Source organism: Hibiscus syriacus, unplaced genomic scaffold (assembly GCF_006381635.1).
Source record: "Hibiscus syriacus cultivar Baekdansim isolate YM2019G1 unplaced genomic scaffold, ASM638163v2 tig00111941_pilon, whole genome shotgun sequence".
NCBI lineage: Eukaryota > Viridiplantae > Streptophyta > Magnoliopsida > Malvales > Malvaceae > Hibiscus > Hibiscus syriacus.
The window spans coordinates 496,597-519,897 of NW_024063217.1; the positions used below are offsets into that span (position 1 = coordinate 496,597).

General features: G+C 30.6%; 1 protein-coding gene across 3 annotated transcripts; it reads right to left on the bottom strand.

Annotated features, from left to right (window-relative positions):
• Positions 1-3,652: 3,652 nt before the first annotated feature.
• Positions 3,653-5,869, bottom strand: LOC120173097 (zinc finger A20 and AN1 domain-containing stress-associated protein 8-like). Of its 3 annotated transcripts, none has more exons than XM_039180382.1 (3): positions 5,712-5,869; positions 5,512-5,562; positions 3,653-4,490 (listed from the first exon to the last, which is right to left on the bottom strand). In XM_039180382.1, the coding sequence occupies exon 3, from the start codon at positions 4,464-4,466 to the stop codon at positions 3,948-3,950; it is 519 nt and encodes a 172-aa protein (XP_039036313.1). In that variant the 5' UTR covers positions 4,467-4,490; positions 5,512-5,562; positions 5,712-5,869; the 3' UTR covers positions 3,653-3,947. The 3 variants fall into 3 exon arrangements, with proteins under 3 accessions (XP_039036313.1, XP_039036311.1, XP_039036312.1); XM_039180380.1 differs by having other exon boundaries at positions 3,653-4,479; positions 5,712-5,864; XM_039180381.1 differs by lacking the exon at positions 5,512-5,562 and having other exon boundaries at positions 3,653-4,479.
• Positions 5,870-23,301: the final 17,432 nt, after the last annotated feature.

The window sequence follows — 23,301 nt, forward strand, 5'->3', positions numbered from 1 at the left end:
TCAAGAAATAACAACAATTCATTTAACACGAAAACGATTGTTTGAGGAGATGGATTACCCGACTGAACGTAAGTTGAGGGATACAGTATCGCTATTGGGAGGTGAATCTCGGGACTAGTGGAAATCTGAACAGGATATTATTCCAGTTCGACGAGTCACTTAGGAGATTCTCGATAGGCTTTCCGGGATCGTTATGTGGGGGTTGAGTATCTGGCAAAGTGTTGGGAGGATTTCATGAATCTGAAGCAAAATGATGTTTGTGATCGACTATGAAATTGAGTTTATGAGGTTGGTTAAGTATGCTCCAAGGTTGGCTTCGAGTGAAAAGGAGAAGTGTGAGTGGTTTCTGAAAGGTCTTTACCCCTTAATTCGTTCAGTGGTTGCCTTACACCATGACGTGGTATTGAATAATTTAGTTGCTCGGGCCAGAATTGTTGAGAAGAGCGAGCCATTACCGACAGGTCCTAAATTCCATTATTCTGATAGAACTCTAAAGCAACCAAGATCACCTACTCATACGGTTTTTGTGAATCAGTTCGGCAAGAGATCGAGGGATGATATGGGCTCTCAGGGTCATCCCAGAGCTAGACCGGTGACATCTACTGCTCCGATTATTACTGCAAGAGGTTCGACTGAAGTTTATGAGGTACCGTTGTGTTCTTATTGTAACAAGAGACATCCTGGGGAGTGTTGGAGGAAGACTGGAGGGTGTTTCCGTTGTGGGTCTCAAGAGAACCGCTTTATATATTATCCCCTTTTGGCTACTGGTTCTTATGGCCCTAGTCAGTCGCAGGCTTCTGTTAAAGCATCGACTCGAAGTAGGGATCAGAGTTGACCGATTGGTTCTGGTTCTGGATCGATTAGCAGGGGTAAACTGGCTCAGAATATAGGTTCTGGTAGATCTACAGCAAGACAGTCTGAGTTGATATATGCTACTCGGAGGTATGAGGATCGAGATGAGTCAGATGAAATTGAAGATATTTTTCTTAAGCCATTCTATCTTTCTATTGGTAAATTTCGAGGACGAAAATTTTTTTAAGGAGAGAATTGTAACACCCCAATAAATCCTCAAATCAAAAACCTAAAATTTGGGTGCCATTTGCATATCATATTGGGACGGATTTTGATATGGGAAGTTCAAAGCATTCACTCGACGAGATGAATGTCAAATTTTCAAATTCAGTGGCATATGCTTTTGTGGCGAACCTCACTTTCATGGTGTGTGGGTTGGATTTAGTGTAGTTACGGGGAACCCACACTTTTTTGATGAGATTGGTGTACGGGTGGGTGAATGAGCATTTGCATAAATTTAAACTTGTGATAGCACTACTTGACTTGGAATTATGATTTATTGGTTGATTCGGATTTGAATGTTGTTTGTTGTTCGGATTACGATATATTTGCAATTGCTTGCACTTTAGAGGTGCACTAAGCTTAATAGCTTACACCTCCATAGTTTCTCTTTCAGATACTCGGACTTAGGAGACTTGGTACTTGGAGTTCGACATTATTCAGATTTCATTATTTTCATAGTATGACAATTTTTCTCGGATCTTCTATTTTCTATTTTATTAATATTTTATTGGATTGTATTTAATGTCTAAATATTTTGGAACTTTGGACATAAATTCTGTTTTGGATTGTGGACTTAAACCTTGGGACTTGATATACGTTTTATTCATGTTAAATTATTATTCCATTTATTTTGATTACTTAAAGTATTTGAAATCAATAAATGTGAGGGTTAATTTTAAAGTATTTTTAAATAACGTTTAGGCAAGTTTTCGGAGATAAGTTAATGGTACTCTTGGATCCGACCTAATCCATCTAAGGTTAGAGAGTTACATCAATGAACGATAAGCTACTCATCTCTGTACATACCAAACAGAAGAATAAGAGAGATACAACTACTTCTTCTGATGCCTAGTTGATCCAGTAAAGGTCTAGACTGCCTGAACAAAACTGCTAACAGCTCTGGGAATTCCAGTGGCGGTACTTCCTATATCAGACAGGAAAATGCAAAAGCATTCAGCGTAATGCAATAGCTATTTTATCAAACATCTTAAAATCAAGACATGTTTGCATATGCATATAACATCCGTTAACAGCTTGGGTCATGCTAAAGTTAACCATCCTGAAAGAGTAGGCTCCATCCTCTAATACAAACACTTGTTCAACTCTGGATTGCACGAGGTTTTGTAAAGCAATCAGCTCCGAATAAATCTCTCGAAGAGATTGGGTTGGATTGTTTTAAAGACTTAGCGGAAAGAAGTTTCTTTCAAGAGATAACAGAAAATAGTTACTGGGGAACAAACATTAGAGGTACTTTGATCTCTCTAGGGATAAAGATCTTAAGATCCTCCCGAATAGTATTTGCAATTTACAAAATTTACCAGTGCTGAAACTTGACGGGTGTCTGGGGATTGAAGAACTGCCAAAGAAGATTGAAAAATTGGTGAATCTTACCCACCTTTCATGTTTTGATTGTTGGAGCTTAACTCATATGCCACGTCGAATAGGGAAGCTGACTTCGCTTCAGACGTTACCCCAGTTTGTGGTGGATAGACGTGGTTCCCATGATGGTGGTGATGCTGCAGATCTAAGTGAATTGGGTGGGCTTAACAACTTAAGGGGAATGCTATGGATAGAAAATCTGGGATTGGTGAAAAATGCAAAAGAGGAGTTTAGGGCAGCTAATTTGAAAGAGGAGCAACATTTGGAATCATTGGCTTTAGATTGGGGCGGCACTACTGGTGCTGATGAAGAGAAGTCACTTGAAGATCTGCAGCCCCATCCTAATCTGAAAGAGCTCCGTGTGATACTATGGAGGGGCAGTGCCATGATTCCCAGCTGGCTTCCTTCGCTCACAAATTTGAAAGATTCATGTACAGAAGAAAGTCCCCAGTTGGAGGAGAGGTGTCGGAAGGACATCGGTGCTGATTGGCATAAGATTGCTCACATCCCACGCATTGAGGTGAATGGGGTGAGTGCTTCCTACCCTTTTCATTTCTCCACTTTTACACCAATATATTGTGTTCTCTAATTTTCAACATGTGTGTTCCTTGTTTTCTATCTTCAGAGATGGGTGCAAAGGCTACAGTAGGGCAGTGGAGTATTTCAAGAATATATATATATATATATGCTGAAAAAGAGGTAGTAATTGTTTTGCGCTTTCAAATCATAAGAATCTCAGCCATCTAATATTGAATCTTCCTTTCTGTCTGCACCGGAAAAACATAGACAGCGGCTTCGTGGTTGGCCATCATTGATGCACAGAATATGAAGTTGTGTTTAGTAACCGAGTAAGTGCTTCTACGTTCTGATGATGCTCGATTTAGTACTGAACTTGCAGGTTCATTGTTGTTGCGCATACGAAATTGAAGAGATTTACCGGCTTTATTAGAGCCTTTATGTAGTGCTGCATTCCTCCATGCATTTGGAACATCAAATCTTCATGAGCTTGAGGAGCATCAAGTCTACTCACCAACAAGTTTTCTTATATGATGCGTTTTTGGGATTTTTCTTTGAAAATAGTGTTTATACAATGCCTTTTTCTTCGAAAAAAAATGGTTATAAACTTGTAGAGAATGTTAAAGATTCCAATATATTTTTTCCAAAGTTTCGGATCGATCCATGTCACAAACATTTGCATTTTATATTCAAATTCATCTTACCAAATTGAACTTCAACAATTTCCACACTCATAGGCATCTTAAAATAGAAAGAAATGCATACCACAAAGAAGCATTACAAGGTGATCGTATCGATGTTTCATCAAAACAGGCACAAATAAAAAGACTTACAAACCGAGGAAATATAGACTTACACTGCCAATCATGTCCCCTCCCTGTGATGGACTCCGACATGTAATATTGATCGAGGGGACAAGTAACGAGACAAGCAACCGACTTACGTAAACCTTCACACTTATCTTGGATCCAGGTCTCTCAGATCTTATCGAGCTTTTCGGCCCGGACTACAGGGTTGGCTCTCGCAATAGCATCGCGAGCGACAGCGCGGTAATCGAAAGGGCATTCGTGTTTGTCGGAGTAACGGTGAGCGGTGCAAAAGAGGTTTCCACACTTGCAGTTAAACCCCGTCAAACCGATGCGTTTGCAGCATTTGGTACACCTGTTGGGACCCTCTTTGGGCTTCATCCCACTTGAAGTCATCCCGGATGGGTCGGCGGATGGTCCTGCCGTGACTATGTTTGTGTCGGCTTTTCCCGATTGTACATCCAAAGCAGCAACGAGAGCCGGTTCCTTACCATTGCCGGTTGAGCCACCATTCACGATGCTCCCGATGGATGCTGCAGCAAGTAGTGCCTGTTCCTGCTTCACGATCATCGCCTTGTGACACTTGGAGCACATATTCATGGTAGCTGCACTTCCGAAGAAGCCACAGTTGTTGACACAAAGGATGGGGCCTTCGGGGGCTTTGCACCCGGTCTCATCGTGAGACTCCATTTTCTCTAATCTCCTGCAAGGATTCTACCTTATCATGAGTAATCTGTAAAAGGAGGATGAATCTAAAACAAAGATAAGGAAAAGATGATCCAAAGGACCAGAAGCTATTCAACTCTTCAAGATGGATATGAATAAACCTTAGATAGAAACAGGGAGGCCGATTCATGTACCTAGAGGGTGCACATACTAAGCATTTAACTTTCAATTAGCATGATAACACCAAGAACCTCGATCGATTCTCTCTACTATGATCAATGAATCAACACTACATCAGAATCAAGCATAAATATCATCGCTAATCGTAGGGATATTAGGTGTTGTGGATATTTAGTTTATTTACGACGGAGCTTTAAAAAGAGGCAATACAGAGTCAGTTAACAATAATACCAATCGAGAGAGAAAAACGATTAAAAGAACACAAATGAGCGGTGTACAAGGATGTGCGAACATAGGCAGCTAATACCAATATCGCATACATATGTCTACTATGCAACATCCTTAAACCAGTTTAGCATGACAACAAGCTCATTGGGAAGGAGGGTTTCCCGTCGACCAAGCACTCCGGACGAAATTCCCGTAAACTATACTCACAACAATGTCCGTTGTATCTATTTTAGAAGTCGACATACTGAACAATCAGCGGAAGAGATAACGATTTGTTATTAGTCTCGGGCCGAGTTTTTTACTAGAACCATCTTTGCCACGGTCAAAAGGCAACAATTGCCCAACTACAATGAATATTAGTTGAAGTTTAAAGCACAAATAATTTAGGGCTCTTCCCTATCAACAAATTTTCAGATTTTTTTTTCAATTTGTATGAATATTATTAACCTCAGAAGCAAGCATATAATCCATTGTACCTTCTAGCACAATTTTTTTCACTTTAAAAACCCTTAACATCAAATTGACCCAAAAATTCCAAAACGCAGACCAATTCTAATCAGCCCAAAAAGCAACCTAGATCATCAAAATAAAAGGAAAAACTAATCGAAAGGTCAATTTTAAAAAAATTTGGGAGAAAACCATATTTACGAAAACCGCTTACCTAAAATTTTCAATTGGCCGATCCTATCTGACAAATCGAACCTGTTGGTTCCTATTTCGTGCAAATTAAAGAGAAAAATCAAAAGTTAAGATGAAAATTCTAATAAATAATCCCTTCCTCGTATCTAATTTCAAGCAAACGTTATTAAAAAAATCAACCAAACCCAGAAAATAATTAAAATTAAACAAAAAATTAAATACCTGAATTGAAGAATTTCTGTATAATAATCTGAGAAATCCAGACGAGAAGGACGGTCTTTGATCGTATGATTTTTTTATTCTTTATTCTTTATTTTTTGATTTTTTGATTTTTTTTTCTCTTTTTCTTTTCCTTTTATTTATAAAGCCTACAACTTTATCTTTGCCAACGAATGCTTTTCCACTTAGTTATCGATGCTTGACTCACTACCCTTTCATCTTGACTACCAGTGTTTCAATTTCTTCAATCAGACCAACCAACTATTTAAATTATTCAATCAAGCCACCTATTGTTCAAATTTAACATAGAGGATGATATGGTAGTGAAATATTTTGGTATAATTACACATTTAGTCTCATTTACTTATGTGTTCCATCAATTTGATATTATGTTTTTATAAATTTTAAAAAATAATCTCTCAAATTAGATGGTGACATGTGTCATGACACATGTCATCATTCGACTGGAGGGGTTTATTAAAATAATGATCAAATTGATAGAATATATAATTAATATGGATCAAATATGTAATTATATCAAAATATCTAATTATCGCTTCATTTTCTCCGTTAAATTTTAACGAAAAGTGGCTATATTGAACCATTTAAATAGATGGATGGTTTGATTGGCGAAATTGAAACATCAGTGGTCAAAATGAAATAGGATAATAGTTGAGTAGACACCCATATAGTTTACTAAAACCTTAACTATGATATTGACGTGTAACCATAAGATAATGTCATATCATCATTAAAAAAACTAAAAAAAAATCAAGCGTACATTTCTATTAATTTTTAATGATGAGTACCAAATTGAAATATAAACTAAAGGTTAAGTATATTTAAAAAAAATAAGTATCAAAATGGAAAAAAGAAAGAAATAATTTAAGTATTAAACGTGTAACTTACCTTAAAATTTAAGATAAAGGATATTTAAACTTAGGGTAAATGACAAAGTTGCTTACTAAATTTTACTCATTCCTATTTTATAGTTGAAGTTTAAACCTTTTCAATTTCTTTATTAAAATTTAATTTTTTTTGTTGGTTTGGTATTTTCGTTTAATTTAATACTCTTTAATTATTTTTTTAATTATATAAACATCATATTTTTAAAAACTATTTATTTTTAAATTATTTATTTTTAATTTTTTAAGTTCTAATTCAACCTCTATTTTACCTGAAGTCTAAAGATAAATCATATCATCAATCCATTATATCATAATATAATATCATATAAAATATAAACCAAAAATTATGTATATGTTATATTTTTTATTCAAATTCTATATTTTTTAATAGAAGTAATTAATTTTATTCAATATAGGAAATATTTCAAGTTATAAAGAAGATTTAGAATCATAATTGTAAAGTAAGTGCATAATTAGGTTCTAAAATTATTGAAACAAAACTAGCAAATAAAGATCACATAAGGATCATAAATTGAAATCTAACCAAGAAGCTCAAACAAAGATAGATACAAACATAACTGATTGTATCAGTAAACGAACCATAGAAGGAAATGAAGCTATTGAGAGACCACAAACAAATAGCAAATCAGACTCGAGTGATGATGATTAAAACAACCAAACTCATACCACAAAAGGGAATCAAATAAAGATTGATCAGTCGTGACAATATCAAATCAACTCTTAGAAAAATATAAATAAAAAAAGATCAAACAATCGAAAAACATATGAAAGAGTATAAGAAAATGTTTAATAAAGACAGATAAAAACGTGTCATACATACAGACTTACTGAGAAAAAAAAAGAAATAGAATTACTATATAAGAAAAGAAAATGACAATAAAAATTACCGACGATCAACAACTAACATTAAAGTTGGTGCCGCCGCCAATTAACGAGACAAAGAAGAAAAAAGATAACGACACACCAACTTTTAAATTATATAATTATTAAATTTATTATATGTCAATTGATTATATATTATCCCATCATGGGTTAAAACCAACTTACACCCACCTTTTTAAGATCATTGGATAAGAGAAAATTAAAAGTCGAGATTAACTCTTTGTTTTTTTTCAAAGTGAATATCTTATGATTTCTTACTTTTTAATCTTAGCCTTTAATTTTCTCTCATCCAACTATCCTAAAAAGGTGTAAAACTTTTAAATTTTACTTAGTGTAAGTTGAACATATCACATCATTTAATTCATACTCAAATTTCATAATTATTGAATACTCTATATATTTAATAATATTTTTGTCCTTTCGATTTTGAGATTTTGTCCTAATTAATCTGAATCGACTCATATCGTACATTTACTTTTGGTGAATGAATCTTTCAACGAAGATTTTCTATATAGATAATAACTCAAATTCAAAATCTACTTAAATAATATTAAGTTGCTTACTACTCGAACTAACCTATTGATATATTTTATGATTTTATTTTGTAACTCAATTGAAGAAATTGTTCAAAAACAAATAAATATAATATCATAAACATAATTTCTTCAACAATTGAACACCAAGTTACAATATATGTAATCAAAGCTCCATTATCTCCCTCATCATCACCCGCTCGTCTATTTTCATGCATTAATCAGAGCTTACTGCAAGACGTAAGAAAGAAGAGAAACAATTGAGGCCCCGACAAGGGATCCAAGCACCGGCAAGGCGGCGGCAGCGCCGGAACTGCCTGGTGCAGGTGCCGAAGCTGACCCGACTGCGGCGCTTGGAGCTAGACCATCTGCCAAAGGGGTAGGAGCCGAAGCGGCTCCGGCGGCCATGACGACGCTCATCGAGGCCGCGGCGACGATGATGGCGCAAGAAACCTTCTTCATGTCCATGGCGTGCAAGAAAAGAAGGTTGTTTGAAAGAAAAAACTCACCGAAGAAAGAAGAGAGACCTGCCTTTTTATCGGTGACGGAGTTTTGGTCGATGTTCTTTTGTTATTATTTGCTTTGTGGTTGCAGGTCTGAGGAGAACGGTGGTGGGGGAGGATGTTTTATAGGTGACGTTTTTGGCTATTTTTAGCGACGGAACGGTTCGCCGATTTCGTCGGCTAAAATTTTAAAATTAAATGATATTTTTTAATCAATAAATTATAGGGTCAAGTGCACAAATGGTCCCCTGACCATAAGATATTATTTTACTGAGTCTCTTGACTATTAAAAGTTATAAAATAGTCCCTCAACTATATGGGTTGTTTTGTTGAGTCCCTTGAGTATTAAAAGTTACAAAATAGTCATTTGACTATTATGTTCTAGACTGAACCACTTTTATGTTAAAAAATTATCATTTGAGTTTGACGTTACTATGCTAACTGGGATATGATAGTCGTTTGAGATTATGAGATAATATTTTATCATATCTCAATCAACAGGTTAACGTACAACTCAGGATGTCGTCAATTTTATAACAGAAAATAACGAGTTTGGAACATAATGAATAGTCGAGTGACCGTTTTGTAACTTTTAATAGTCAATCGACTCAATAAAGTAATTCCTTGTAGTCGGAGGATCATTTTGTAACTTTAATAGTTAGTAGACTTAGTAAAATAATATCCTATAGTCAAATGACCATTTATGTACTTTACCCTAAATTATATTATATTTCTATTTTTTTATAAATGACGTGGTATTTGAATTCAAATAATAATTTTAATTATATATAGTTTTTCAACAGTCTTGTGATTAAGAAAAACTTTATTCGAAATCTATATGTGATTTCAGTGATAAAATAAAATGTAATTTTTTTAAGGGTATTGAATTTAAGTCACTATTATGTTATCAATTGGTTAAAAAAATAAACATACATTACCTTAATCACTCATACTATTTAAAAATCTGATTCAAATTAACATAGGGTGATTACAAATGAGTATTATTTGTTCTATAGACTATCAACTATTTAAGAAAAATATTCTGCAATCACTAGTATTCGAATCCAAAACTTTTAGGAATAACAATCATCTCACTAACCACTGAGAATGTTTACGGATTTTTTTGTTGACCTCAAGTTTCAAGACTTTGTCCTAATTAATCTGGACCGACCCGGGTCACACACCTAGTTTTAGTGGGTGAGTCTTCCGACTAGGATTTTCTACATACACAAATAATCGAACCTGAGACTTTACTTAAACGATACCAAGTTACTATCTACTTGAATCAACCCGTTGATACGAATGTTTGGTACGTGCATAATAGATGTAATTTTTAAGATAAATTTATGAATTTAAAAGTTATGAATATTATTTGAACGTTTAATCTAGTAGCCGTTATGTGAACGTTATGAACACTCTCCTTAAAAACACCCAGCTGTCAGTGGGCCCAACGCGCCGCCCCCTCCCTTTATAAATACTCTCCTTTCCTTTCTCTAATGCCAAACAAACAAATTTTTCTCACGATTTCCAGCAGAAAAGAATATCCAATCTTCTCAGCTTCTCTCTTATTCAGAAATGGCTCGAGTTAGCATCTTGAAGGCTTTTCTGGCGGCTCTAGTCATGGCAATCTTAACCGCCACCGCATCGGCGCAAGTTAGCGAGGCTCCGTCGCCGTCTCCGGTGCCGGACGCCGGTTCCGGATTCTCCGTGACCGTTTCCGGCGCTGCTGTTTGCCTTTCGTTGATTGTCTCTCTCCTTGCTTTCTTGAAAAATTGAATTTCATTGCTTTCTCTTTTGTGTTGATTTTGAGTGTTTGTGATTGAGATTTCATTCTTTGTTGCTTCATTCATTCATTGTAATGAAGTTGATTCTTTGATTATAATATATTTATTTTCTTATGATATTATAGACTTTTTGCATTTTCTTGTTAAGCTTAATTTATTAAGTATTAATCAATAACGAATTTGTGTAATAAACTAAATTGACACTTAAATTTTGAAGGGTAAACTACAAATTTTATCACTAAATTGTACTCTTCTATTTTGCTTACTGAACTTTAAAAATTTTCAATTTTCTCATTAAACTTAATACATTGGATTTTTTTGTCACTTTGTCGTTAAATTTTCACCAAAACGACTTCGCTTTGCATCTATATAAAAATCCATTTATAACCTTTCTAGTGAGGAAACGTGACCCAAAAAACTCAATGGTTCAGTGAGAAATTTAAAAATGTTTAAAGTATAATGAGTATATGAGAAAGACTAAAGTTCAATTATCAAATTCGTAATTTGTCCAATTTTGAATTTAGTGATTTTTTTTTTAATTTTTTTTATCAAATTGATACTCAAATTTTGTTAATATGCAAATTGATACATATATAGATAAAAGTGTAAAGAAGTAATATAATTGATTGGAAGAAAATATTTATAAATAATTGTAGTCATAGGGTTAAATTGAATAAAAATAAATCAAGAGATGTAAAAAAAAAATTTGTTGTAAAAAAGCGAAATGAAATTTCATGTACATTCTATGTTAAGTAACAAGTTATTCAAATTTGGTTAAAAATGAATTTAAAACGAATGAGAATTTAAAAAAAAATTATGTATCAAATCAAATTACTTGATCAAAGATAATTTAAGGTGATTATAAGGTAATATTAAGTTTTTTTTAACAAAAAAAATTTAGGTAAGAGGTGACTCTCTTAATCCAGGGTCAGGACATACTTAAGGCCCAATTGAGATTTATTTAGGAATTTACATATTAGTCACCAAGACTGACGATGGTAGAATTCAAACTTAGCCTTACAAGTTCAAATTCATTAGTCTCAACCACTTGTACAACACTCGTTTGGCGGATAATTTTGGGTTATAATCTCCCTTAATCACTGATAACTTAGATATTCTATATATATAATTGTTTGAATCTCGAACATCTAAGAAAAAAAATATTATCTTAAATCACTGAAATCGTCCAGAAAATTCGAAAAAGATAAACAATAATCTACTTGAATCAATGTTTAGTGGCGAAGAATCAAGGAAAGTTGTAGGCAGATTAGATGTTCCCTCATCATAGGGCATATGCTGAAATATATGGAAGCAGCCTTGAGAATCAATTTCTTCGCTGAAATATACAATTGGAATGAAAATAAATGAGAATATGTTCCTCCTAATTAGTAGTTCCATTTTATTTAGTAGAGTCGATTTAAGTGAAAAAAATCGAGTTAAGTCGAATAGAAAAAGGATAAATTGCACGTGTAGCACTTAAACTATCAATTTTAGTTTATGTTAGCGTCTAAATCTTCAATTTTTTCAAAAACACATACCTAAGGTTTAGTTTTTGTTTCATTTTAGTACCCTCATTCAAAATTTAACGTTATTTTTTTATAAAAATTGAAAGTTTAGGGACTAAAACGTACCAAACCTGATAGTCTAGGTACTAAATGTGTTAATTTTTTAACATTGAGATACTTAAATTAAACAAAACCTAAACATGTATGATTGTGAAAAGATTGAAAGTTTAACTAAACGGATCAAAACTAATAATTGGGATACTATATGCAACCCTAGAAAGAATTGAATTTAGTTGAGTTTACAGTTATTATTTTATTATCTAATCTCTGTTTGAATTTTTTGAGTTGATATCGAATTTATGAAATTTGAGTTGAACTGGGTTGAATAAAAAATATTTGTTCAAGTTTTCTTTTAAATATTTAAATTTAATTATATATAATGTTATAGTACTCAACAATAGGGCTGAGTAACGAAACCGAGAAAATCGAAAAATAGACACAAACCGAGTAAAACGGTTCGGTTCGGTTTGGCTTTAAACGGTTCGGTTTTCGGTTCGGTTTAAAGGCTTTATTTTTTTGATTCGTTTCGATTCGGGTTTTCCATATGGAACCCATTTGTTCCATATTGAACCGAATAGGTAATTTTTGTAAAAAAAAGTATAGTTTCAAGTGATTTTTTTATTGAAAAACCGATAAACCGAACCGAAAAATCTGAACCGTTAAAAAAACCGAACCAAACAGAAAAAACCGTTTTCGGTTTTTTCGGTTTTTTAACTATTCGGTTTCGATTTCGGTTTAAATATTGAAAACCCGTTTATTTCGGTTCGGTTCAATTTTTGATAAAAAACCGAACCGAACCGAATACACCCCTACTCAACAACTCATTAGTTATAAATTAAATGAATTTTTTAATAATATATACAAATATATATATTTTTCATATTATTTTTCAGACGTGTAAATAATATTTTTAATATCATTTATTTTTCTCAGAATTAATTTTTAAGACAAAATATTCTAAAATGTCGAATTATCATAGACCAAAACATAAAATAGTCGAATTATCTCACTAAAAACTAAAATGTCGTGGTTTTATATTTTAGGTAAATTATCTATTTAGTCACTCATCTATTCTTGTATTTTTATTTTAGTCATCTAGTTTCCTTTTTGAAAAGATCATACTTAACATTATGTTTTCTTTGTCATCCGTTATTAGATTTTATCGTAGACTTAATGCAAAGGGTGATGCTATATTAATATAATAACAGTTTTAATTACTAAAGCACACACATTTTATTAAATTGATCACAATTCAAGACAATTCCCAAAGAAATCCTCGTCTTAATCACTATCTACGAACTCATATCGCGTATTTAAATCTAAACCGAGTGTCCAAATCAGGGAAAATCAACATGATAACAAATAAATCGTCGTCTTAATCAGTTGTGGTGATGTCAAATTCAACCTTTAAAAAAAAGATAAACGAAAACAACGGCTAAACGACCGAAAATGTGTCATATAAGTAGAAGAATACGTGTCATAAAGACATAATTATTAAAAATAAAAAAATAAAAATACACTATAATAAAGCAAAGAAAAATAATAAATATCGACGGTTGACGATCAGCACCAAGATGAATATCGTTGCCGATCATTAAGATGAAAAAAATAGACTAACGACGGCTAAAAAAAAGAGAAAAATAGATCAAACTCTAAGTTAAGAATCTAATTTAAATAAAACATTATCATGTTTAATATGTTAATAATGGATAATCCTACATACAATTATTAAATTAGACATTATTACAAAATTCTAAAATTAAACTTATTTAAATTCCATCAATCTTTTAGGGTGGGCTAATTCAATTATTGTAATTAGGTAGTAAAACCCTAAAGTTTATGGTATGAGAATAGGCCGAAGGGATAAGTGTCCCCACAAATAATAGACACTTTGATACATATAGTTAGGGTACATCTACATGAGTCGGATGGCTTATACTTTTTAGCATATTTTGATTGTACATAATGAATTTAAGATATGATATTATTAACTTAATTTGAATTGATTTTTTTAAATCTGAGATAAATATAAGGTAATGTCTATTTGAAATTTAGCGTTTATACCTCTAATATTCTCGTTGTTTTAACCACGAACCTAAAAAAATGACAACATTTCTTTTACCACCGAAATCGTTTGGTTTGTGTAATTTGAATTGAATTTAAATCAAGTAATAAAATATGTTTGATTATAAGATATATCAATATCAATATAAATATTTTTCTAAAAGGGTTAAACTAAAAATAAATATTCAAATTACATATTTTTTTTTATTAAATTAAATCCTTAAATTATTATATGTAACCATTTTAAGTACCCGAACTATTTTTTAGTCGAGAAAAGTCTCTAAACTATAACTCTTTTTATCTTTGAGTCCCTAAATTATTTTTGGTCAAAAAAAGTATTCAATTTTGTGTGACATGTCAACATCTTATTAGTCAAAAAATATTTTTCTAACTGAAAAATATGGTGGGAATAAAAATGTTTAAATATAATAGTTTAATGACTTAATTTGATAAAAAAAATAGTTTAGGTGCTTAAAGAAAAAATAATACATAATTCGAGTGCATGTTTTTACTTTAAGCTTTTTTTAAATATATTTGAGTTCGAGTTTAATTTTTTTTATAAATCTGGGATGAATACAATATAATACTTTTTTAAACACTCTCAATCATTTTATAACACTTTTAAGAAATAATAACAAATTTATTAACCATTGGAATAGTTTATTTCATACAAATTTAAATTTCAGTTTAATTTTAAATGGTTTTATTTTTTTAGTAATATTTTTCAAGTCTAATATATTTATTCAAACCATTTTTTTTTATATAAACAGGGATGGAGCCAGAATTAAATATTGGCAAGGGCCGAAATATTAGACTACTTAAGAAAAATATAAAGATTTATTAGGTATTTAAACTCAAAATTCAACATAAACCAAGCTACCTTAGTGATTAAGAGACTGTTGTTATCCTTGAGGTCCCGAGTTCAAGCACGTATGTAGGAGTATGAGTGTTCATTGTCAAATAGTTGAAAGTCTTTGTACATATATTACCTTGTATTCACCCTAAATTTTAAAAAAAATCAAAACTCAAAATACAACTTCTAATTTGTCTAATATTTAAACTTACAATGACTTAAATTGTAATTAGACCAAAAATTTGAGAACACATACTTATCATTCTTCAGTTCAACCCCTACTTGATTAAATATTTAATAAATTTTTATATTTTTTAAATTTAAATATTTATTTTTATATGGACCAAAATACTATTAAACTAAAATTATATCGAATATATAAATTTTAGTAGAGGTCGGGGTCCCTTGGACCCTAAGGTAGCTCCGTCCCTGTATACAAATTCAAACCAATATTTAGATTATGATAAATGATCTTACCCTTTAACAAATTTAATCATTCTTATAAAAATAAAATATTTTACCAATAATATATCACCTCCTTTTCCTCCCATTATTATTATTAGGAGGATGAAGAGGAGTGTAAAACACATAGTTACTGAATTTAGGGTTTTGTATCGATTTTTAGTATTGAATTTTAAAATACTTTAATGTAAGTTTTGATATTTGATTTTTAGTTTAATTAAAACATCAGATCATTGAATGTGAAATGTTGAGATGATGCTATAGTTTTAGTGATGACGTGGAATTAAAATAATATTTTTCATTTTATATATTTTCATCAATATTAGAATTTTAATTTATTTTTAGTCGTCCGTACAACTCATCATTCTTCTATATCTTTTGCGACTATCGTGGAGACTCATTAGCTCGTCTCAACATCCTTCATCATTTAGTTGGATTAGATTTTTTTTTTAAAAATATCTTAAAATTCATGAAATTAAATACAAAAACCTAATATTTTCTAAGAGTTTGGATGTTTTTCTCAGATTTAAAGATTTGGGTTATTTGTTTATGGTGAGAAACATTATTTTTAGAAGACAAACATCGTACTTCAAAACTAATCTCATCAAACGGTCATAGGAGGATCAGAGGATTAAAATATTAAACATTTAAATAAATTTTCATCGATCTTTTAATCGGTTTTGTAGAAAACCAATTTAAAAAAACAAAAAGAAATATAAATATTTTTACATTAATCGTGTTACGAATGGAGACCGATAATGAATGACGATTGATCGATAATGACCACGTTACATAGTTAACTATGTAAAACTCAATGTCATAATTAAATCTAAAATCAAAAGTTCAATATTTTCATTAAAAGGATTCAAAATTCAATACAAAATCTAAAGTAAATTGCCCTCATCATTAAAGACTATCTTTGATTGTTATCATTTGTAACCACCGACACTTCATTGATCACTTTGCATTACCAAAATTAAAACACATTAGAATCTAATCATTAGATGTGACTCCCAATTTTAACCTTTTCATACCATACTCGATTTTAATTGTAACATTTTCAATACCGGGTTAGTGACCAAATTATAAAATTTCAGGAATTGGTGATTAAAGTGGGATAATTAAATAGTTCAATGATTTATTGGAAATATGATGAAGGTTATTTAGTAATTATTGAATGAAGTAAAGGGTAAAATAGTCATTTGAGATGGAAGACTTTTATTTTCCTTTATTAGATAAGGAAGCCACGTGGAAGAGAAAAGAAGGCAAAATAAACTTCTAGAGTTCTCTTATTCTTCTTCAGCCGTGAGTCACCATGGCAAAGGTGAGTTTTGTGGTTAGTTGATTATTTGTTAAAATAAAAGTTGGTTTATGATTATTAGAGGATAACTAAGCTTAAGGAAAGCTTAAGTTATCTTAAAATCAAAGTATGATGGAGTTAGGAGGGATTAAAGATTTGAGGTTCTTGGCTGAAATCTTGAAATAGAGTTCATAACTAGAGTTGGAAGTTAAATTTGATTTGTCAATGGTCTAATTAAGAAGTTAGAAGCCATATAATTGGAATTAAAACATATTGCAAAGTTGGTTTAATTCTTGAGTTGCATATGAGGAAAATAATTTTGAAGCTAAAGATGGTTTATATGACTATAAATTGGTTTAAGCATGTGTATATGAGTTGAGAACATGAAAGGGGTTGAAAGATGAAGCATTTGAGTTGATTTGAGTAGATTTTTGGAATTAAAAATGAATTTTGGGCTATGTGCATCGATGCATATTCGAGGTGCACCGATGCATCAAGGGTAAATTTCCATAAATTGTTCAAAGTGTATCAATGCACAGGAAGTGCATCGATGCACCCATTAAAAATAGAAACATCGAATGCAATTAATGCATCGATGCATAAGGAGTGCATCGATGCACATGTTAAGGGATGCATCGATACACTGTAGAATGCATGGATGCACTTCAAGGGAAATATAATTATACCTTTCTTTTGGTCTAAGAAATGATAGATTAGTGTATATCAATTGGATACTAATATGTATCAATGTATGATTATATATAGATATCGAGCACGAACAAGTCCCGGAGTGATTATCAAGTTATGATTCGATCATAAGAGAGAAAATTATAAAAAATGGATTGAAACTTAGTGAGGCCAAGGTGAGTGCGTATTATTTTATATATGATGTTTAATGGGAAATAAGACTTGTGACAAGTCTAATTTCTATAGTATTGTGCATGAAGCATGAAGCATGAACATGTGTTTGTTATGAGTGTCTGAATTATACGTTATGGTATGTGTTGACATGTTATTGTATATGTATTTCATGGTTGATGTGAATATATGCTATGTTATGATGATATGATAAGAAATTATATGAATATAAAAGAGAAGTTATGTGATAAGATCTTTGAGATATATAAAAATGGAATATAAGATTACGCGAATACATGATATGAGATAAATTAGGTAATAATATGAGAATATGGTAAAAAGCGAGTTTAGAAGAAATGATGGGAATGAAGTACTCAAGTGTAAAGGTTATATAAACAATAAGAATGTGAGTTGGGTAAGTGAATAGTGGTATGAACATTTATGTGAAATAGTAAAATAGAATTATATCATTGAATGAGAATTGAAACAAGATAGATAATATTGACCTATATGATGATATGAGACTTGAACATAAGTGATAATAGGAACATATAAGATGAGTTAGATGGGAAAGATACATATGCTTAAATAAAATTATGATATATGGGTTGTATGATGGAAATCTACGTAATCATATTAGAAAGTTATAGGTACTATATGAATTGAATTAGGTAAATAGATTAGATTAGTATATAAATGAAATAATAGAAGTGACATATGTGTATGAGTGTGACAGATGTGATATGATCTAAGTGAATATCATAGAATGATGTATAAGCTATATGATATGAGATAAGTTATTTTATACATATATGATATAAGCTATTAATCAGGACATATGAGATTATGAGAAGGAGAATATAAATGATGTGAATACAAGTATATGAAAAATGATATATATATATATATATATATATATATATATATATATATATATATATATATATTTAAGAAGATGAATTATATGAATACACATTTAGATGATGAAATGATGGATTATATGAACATGTGAATATCTATATATATATATATATATATATATATATATATATAGGATAAGACATAAAAAATAAGATATAAGCAATGTGACAAGAAATGTGAAATAGTATGAAAAGTGAATATGAGCTACGTGATATGTGAAAGTGATATACGTGTTTATACGTATATGTGATTCAAACTTATGTGACATAATCTAAGTGTTATGTGAAAGTGAACTACGTGTTTATGTGAAAATGTGAAATGACATAAATGATGATGCCCATGTTATGTGTCATGAGAGCTAGGGTATAGTTGGCATGCCAAGAGTCGAGGGTCTACGCAGTCCTTCGAGACATATATGTATTCTTTGGAACATGTGTGAGGTCTTTTGAGACACATATTTGATCCTTGGCATATGTATATGATTCTTAAGGAATGATATGTGGTCCTTAGGGATAACCTTATATGGTACTTCGGTGCATTTCTACGCGGTACTACGGTGCAATTCTACGTGGCACTTCGGTGCATTTATACGAGTTGTGGTGACAGCATTAGTGCACAACCTCTATAGACTCATATATCTATAGTTCTCACATGTGTACATGGGCTAATAAGAAAAACAACAAATATATTGCATGTGATTTGTATGCTTTTGTGATATGAATGGTATTATATGATTTATATGATGATATGTGGATTGTATAATGAAATAAGGCTAATGATGGAAATGATGAGTGATGAATATATGTGTGTATATGTTTTTATATGTAATGATATATATTGCATATGTGTTATAGGGATTTGTTACATGAATAGGGGTATGAGTGATAGTAGTAATTGTTCATGCATGATTACAAGCTATAGTTATATTTTATGTTTATTGCCTCACTAAGTCATCGACTTAGCATGTGATTATTTCACACGTAGGTTACCGAAGTGAGAAGAGTAAAGAGCTATGTGGAGCAAGACATGTCAGTTCTCCTTACCAAATGTCAGATCAGAAGAAAGGTGAATAATATGTATTTTAATACATAAAGTTCTAGTTGGCATGTATTTAAAATAATATATTGTATAAGCTCTGAATAGTTAGATAAAGGTTTTGAATAAGTTATATGTAATAATAAATTTTAATTACTCATTATTTTATACAAGTAAAGGTTTTTGAAAAGTCAATGTGACACTTCGGACTCGAATCCGGGTCGGATACGGGTTGGGGGTGTTACATTAATCACATTAACCATTTGAGAAATAAAATGTTTTATATAAAAAATATATTTATTAAAGAAAATTTTCTACAATGTTCGACGAGCATCGTTGAATGCCGATAACGATGAGCGAGCACCATTAATTTAATTTACAAAAATTTAAAATTCTAAATGATTCAACATACAATTACAAATTAATTAAAAATCTAATAGTAAATTATTTAAACAAGAAAAATATTTAGGGTTTTTCAATTTAGGGGCTGGTTTTTGTTGCAATTATTGTTAAAAATTATTGAAAATAATGTGCTTAATATTTTATTATAAATATTTATCTTTAAAATTTTAGCTAATTTATAATTATTGTTGAGTCATTTAGAATTTTAATTTTTTATAAATTAAATTATTGGTGCTCGACGGTGTTCAAAGTTAGTGGTGCTCAGCGGTACTCATCGAGCTTGGTAGATTCATTCTTATTAAAATTATTATTTTTTTGCTCTCTTGATTTCCAGGGTTTCACCCTAACTAGTCCAGACTGATTCATCGTCACACACCTAATTTTTGTGTTGTGTATCCCGACGGGAAGTTTTTGCATATATAAGGCCTCGAACTCAAGACATATTTAAGTGATATCAAAATGCTTACTACTTGAACTAGTAATCTTAAGTGGAGCAGTAAATAATTTGTATTATACCATTAAATATAAATATGTTTTTAAATTTTTTAATTGAATTACTATCCAATTAATTTATTTTTTTAGAAAAGTTGAATATTTTTCCTTCTTTTTGTTATTTTCCACATTTCCTTTTAAAAAATTAACACTAAGTATAAGCTTTAAACAAATATATGAGGGGAAATCAACAGTTGATATTAACAGTAAGAAATTAGAAGATATTCACTAGAAAAAAAAGAAATTAATCTCAATCGTTAATTTCTCCTCATTCAACGATTATAAAAGGGTGTAAAATTAAAGGTGTAAACGAATCCTAACCCGATATATAAATTAATAGAATAAGTTAAATTAAAGATTCCATTTAAATCTGAACTAATAGTGAATACCATAATTAACAAAAAAAATATTAATCTCAAATTAAAAAGGTGACAATAATTAAAAGCAATGATTTTGGCTGTCTTGGCATGCACATGGTCCCCTGATGTTCAATTATGACACGGCAAAAGTTCCCATATAATGTTACAGGGATTGTTTAATTCTCAAACAAAAGTGCTTATTCGATTAATTCACTAAATGGGGTGTTTTCTACAGTAGATTTGAGATCTCTCGGCGTCTTCAGGGTTGAACCAGAATTTTGGATTGTTTATTGGGATCTCTAGGCGTCTTTAGTGGAATCCATGAAAAAATTTGGCTTTTTTACACAAATAGCACCTTAACATAGATTAATTACTTGTTAAGCATTATTTAAGAATATTTTATGGATCTAGCAAATTTTTAAATACTTTCTATAAATTTAATCATATTTTGTTAGTATTTTTTTAATTATTTAATTATTTTATTTATTTATTTTATTTTTTTACAGTTATAAAATGGAAAGTGGTCCTTGAATAATTATATTCGTATTTCTCGGCTTTTAAACTTTTTTCTCGGCTGCAAATACGCTCTCAACCTATAAACATTCACATCAATCCTCTAAACTAGAAGAATGTCGTCGTTTCAGTATAGATATCCACGTGTTGAGAGCGTATTTATAGCCGAGAAAAAAGTTTAAAAGCCGAAAAATCCGAATATAATTATTCAAGGATCACTTTCCATTTTATAACTGTAAAAAAATAAAATAATAAAAAAATTAAATAATACAATAATTAAATAAAATACTAACAAAATATAATTAATTTTATAGAAAGTATTTAAAAATTTGCTTGATCTATAAAATATTCTTAAACAGTGTCTAACAAGTAATTAATTTATGTTAATGTGATATTTGTGTAAAAAGGCCAAATTTTTTCATAGATTTCAACTAAAGACGCCTAGAGATTCAAGCAAGAGTAAAAAAAATCTAGTTCAACACTGAAGACGCCGAGAGATCCCAAATCTACCGTAGAAAACACAAACAATTCAATACCCTGAAGACGTCGGGAGATCCCACCAAAAAATCTGGTTAACCCTGAAGACACCGAGAGATCCCAAATCTACTGTAGAAAACACGAAAAATTAATCGGATGAGTATTTTAGTTTGGAAATTAAACACTCCCTATAACATTATATGAGCACTTTTGCCATTATGACCCTTCCTGCACAAATTTCTATTTATAATTTTATAAAGTTTATGCTTCATTATATTAATATTTTATAATATATTCTTGTGTTGATATTAATATTATTTTATATTAATGTTCACGGGCTATATATATATATATATATATATATATATGAAAGCATACTTTGATATAATATTTCATTTAAGGAACGAAAGCGCCAGCAGTGGTTGATTTGGCAAAGGGTTGTCTTATGTTCAAATGCCAACAGAGGAAATTTGTGTTTAATAATGTGTCACAGCTATCAATTATGTACTTGGTTTAATTAAATAATTAATTAATTTGTTGGTATTTAGCAGCTAAAAGGAAAAAAGGTTAAGTTTTATTAATTAATCTCTATACTTTATTGGGTAAATTATGCATTTAGAATCTAAACTATAAATTTTGATCTGTTTTAGTACCTAAAATTTTATTTTTTTTTCAAAATCATACCTAAGATTTAGTTTTTGTATATATTTCTCTATGATCGTATTTTTATAAAATGAACTAAATCTACAACTTACACGCAAGAGATTTAATGAGAATTTTTTAAAATTATGAGAGAAATTTATTAAAGAATAGTCACAAAATTTAAAAGTTAATATAGATTTCTAGAACTTGTGGGGACCAAATTAAATATTATAAAATTTTTAAAGATCTAAATTTTAATTTTTCAAATTTTTGGAGGGGCTGTGACCCCCACTAGCCTCTATTACCTTCCGCCATTGTTTGTGATCAAAATTTTAAAATTTAAGGTAAATTATTCGTTTAACATTTAAATTATCGGTTTTGATCCGTTTTAGCACACATGCTTTTAACTTTTCAAAATCATGTCTAATTTTTAGTTTTTATTTCATTTTATTACCCGTTAAAACCTTAACGTTAAGTTTTAAAAATATTGATAGTTTAGGTACTAAAATAGATAAAAACCGATAGTTTATATGCTTAACACGATAAGTTTTTGATGATAGAGTACTAAAACGAAACAAAAATTAAATATTAGGTTTAATTTTAAAAAATTAAAAGTTTAAACACTAAATATTATGGATAACGATAGTTTTTAATGATAGTCTAGGTACTAAACATGTAGTTTACCCTAGAATTTAAAAGATATAAAAACTAAAAAAATAAATTAATTAAAATTACATAAATCAAAGTATCAAACTTTAGCTAATATAATTTCTTTTTGTATAATCAAAATATGACTGATTTTCTCAATGATACCGTGACCAATAGTCCAAATTAATTTTTATAACTCACTATCTTATTCAATAAGATTTTGTGTATAATTTAATATAATATAAAGACAGCATATTTTGACTAAAAATAAAATAAAATATTCTCTCCTGGTCCCTCCCTATTGAAACTTCGTAGAAAAAGAAAACCTAAAAAAGGGAGAAAAAGTGTTGAATTAAAGAAGCCTAAGACCC

Bases quoted from the DNA above. Each gene is read 5' to 3' on its own strand.
- LOC120173097 (XM_039180381.1), bottom strand. From the start codon at position 4,466: ATGGAGTCTCACGATGAGACCGGGTGCAAAGCCCCCGAAGGCCCCATC.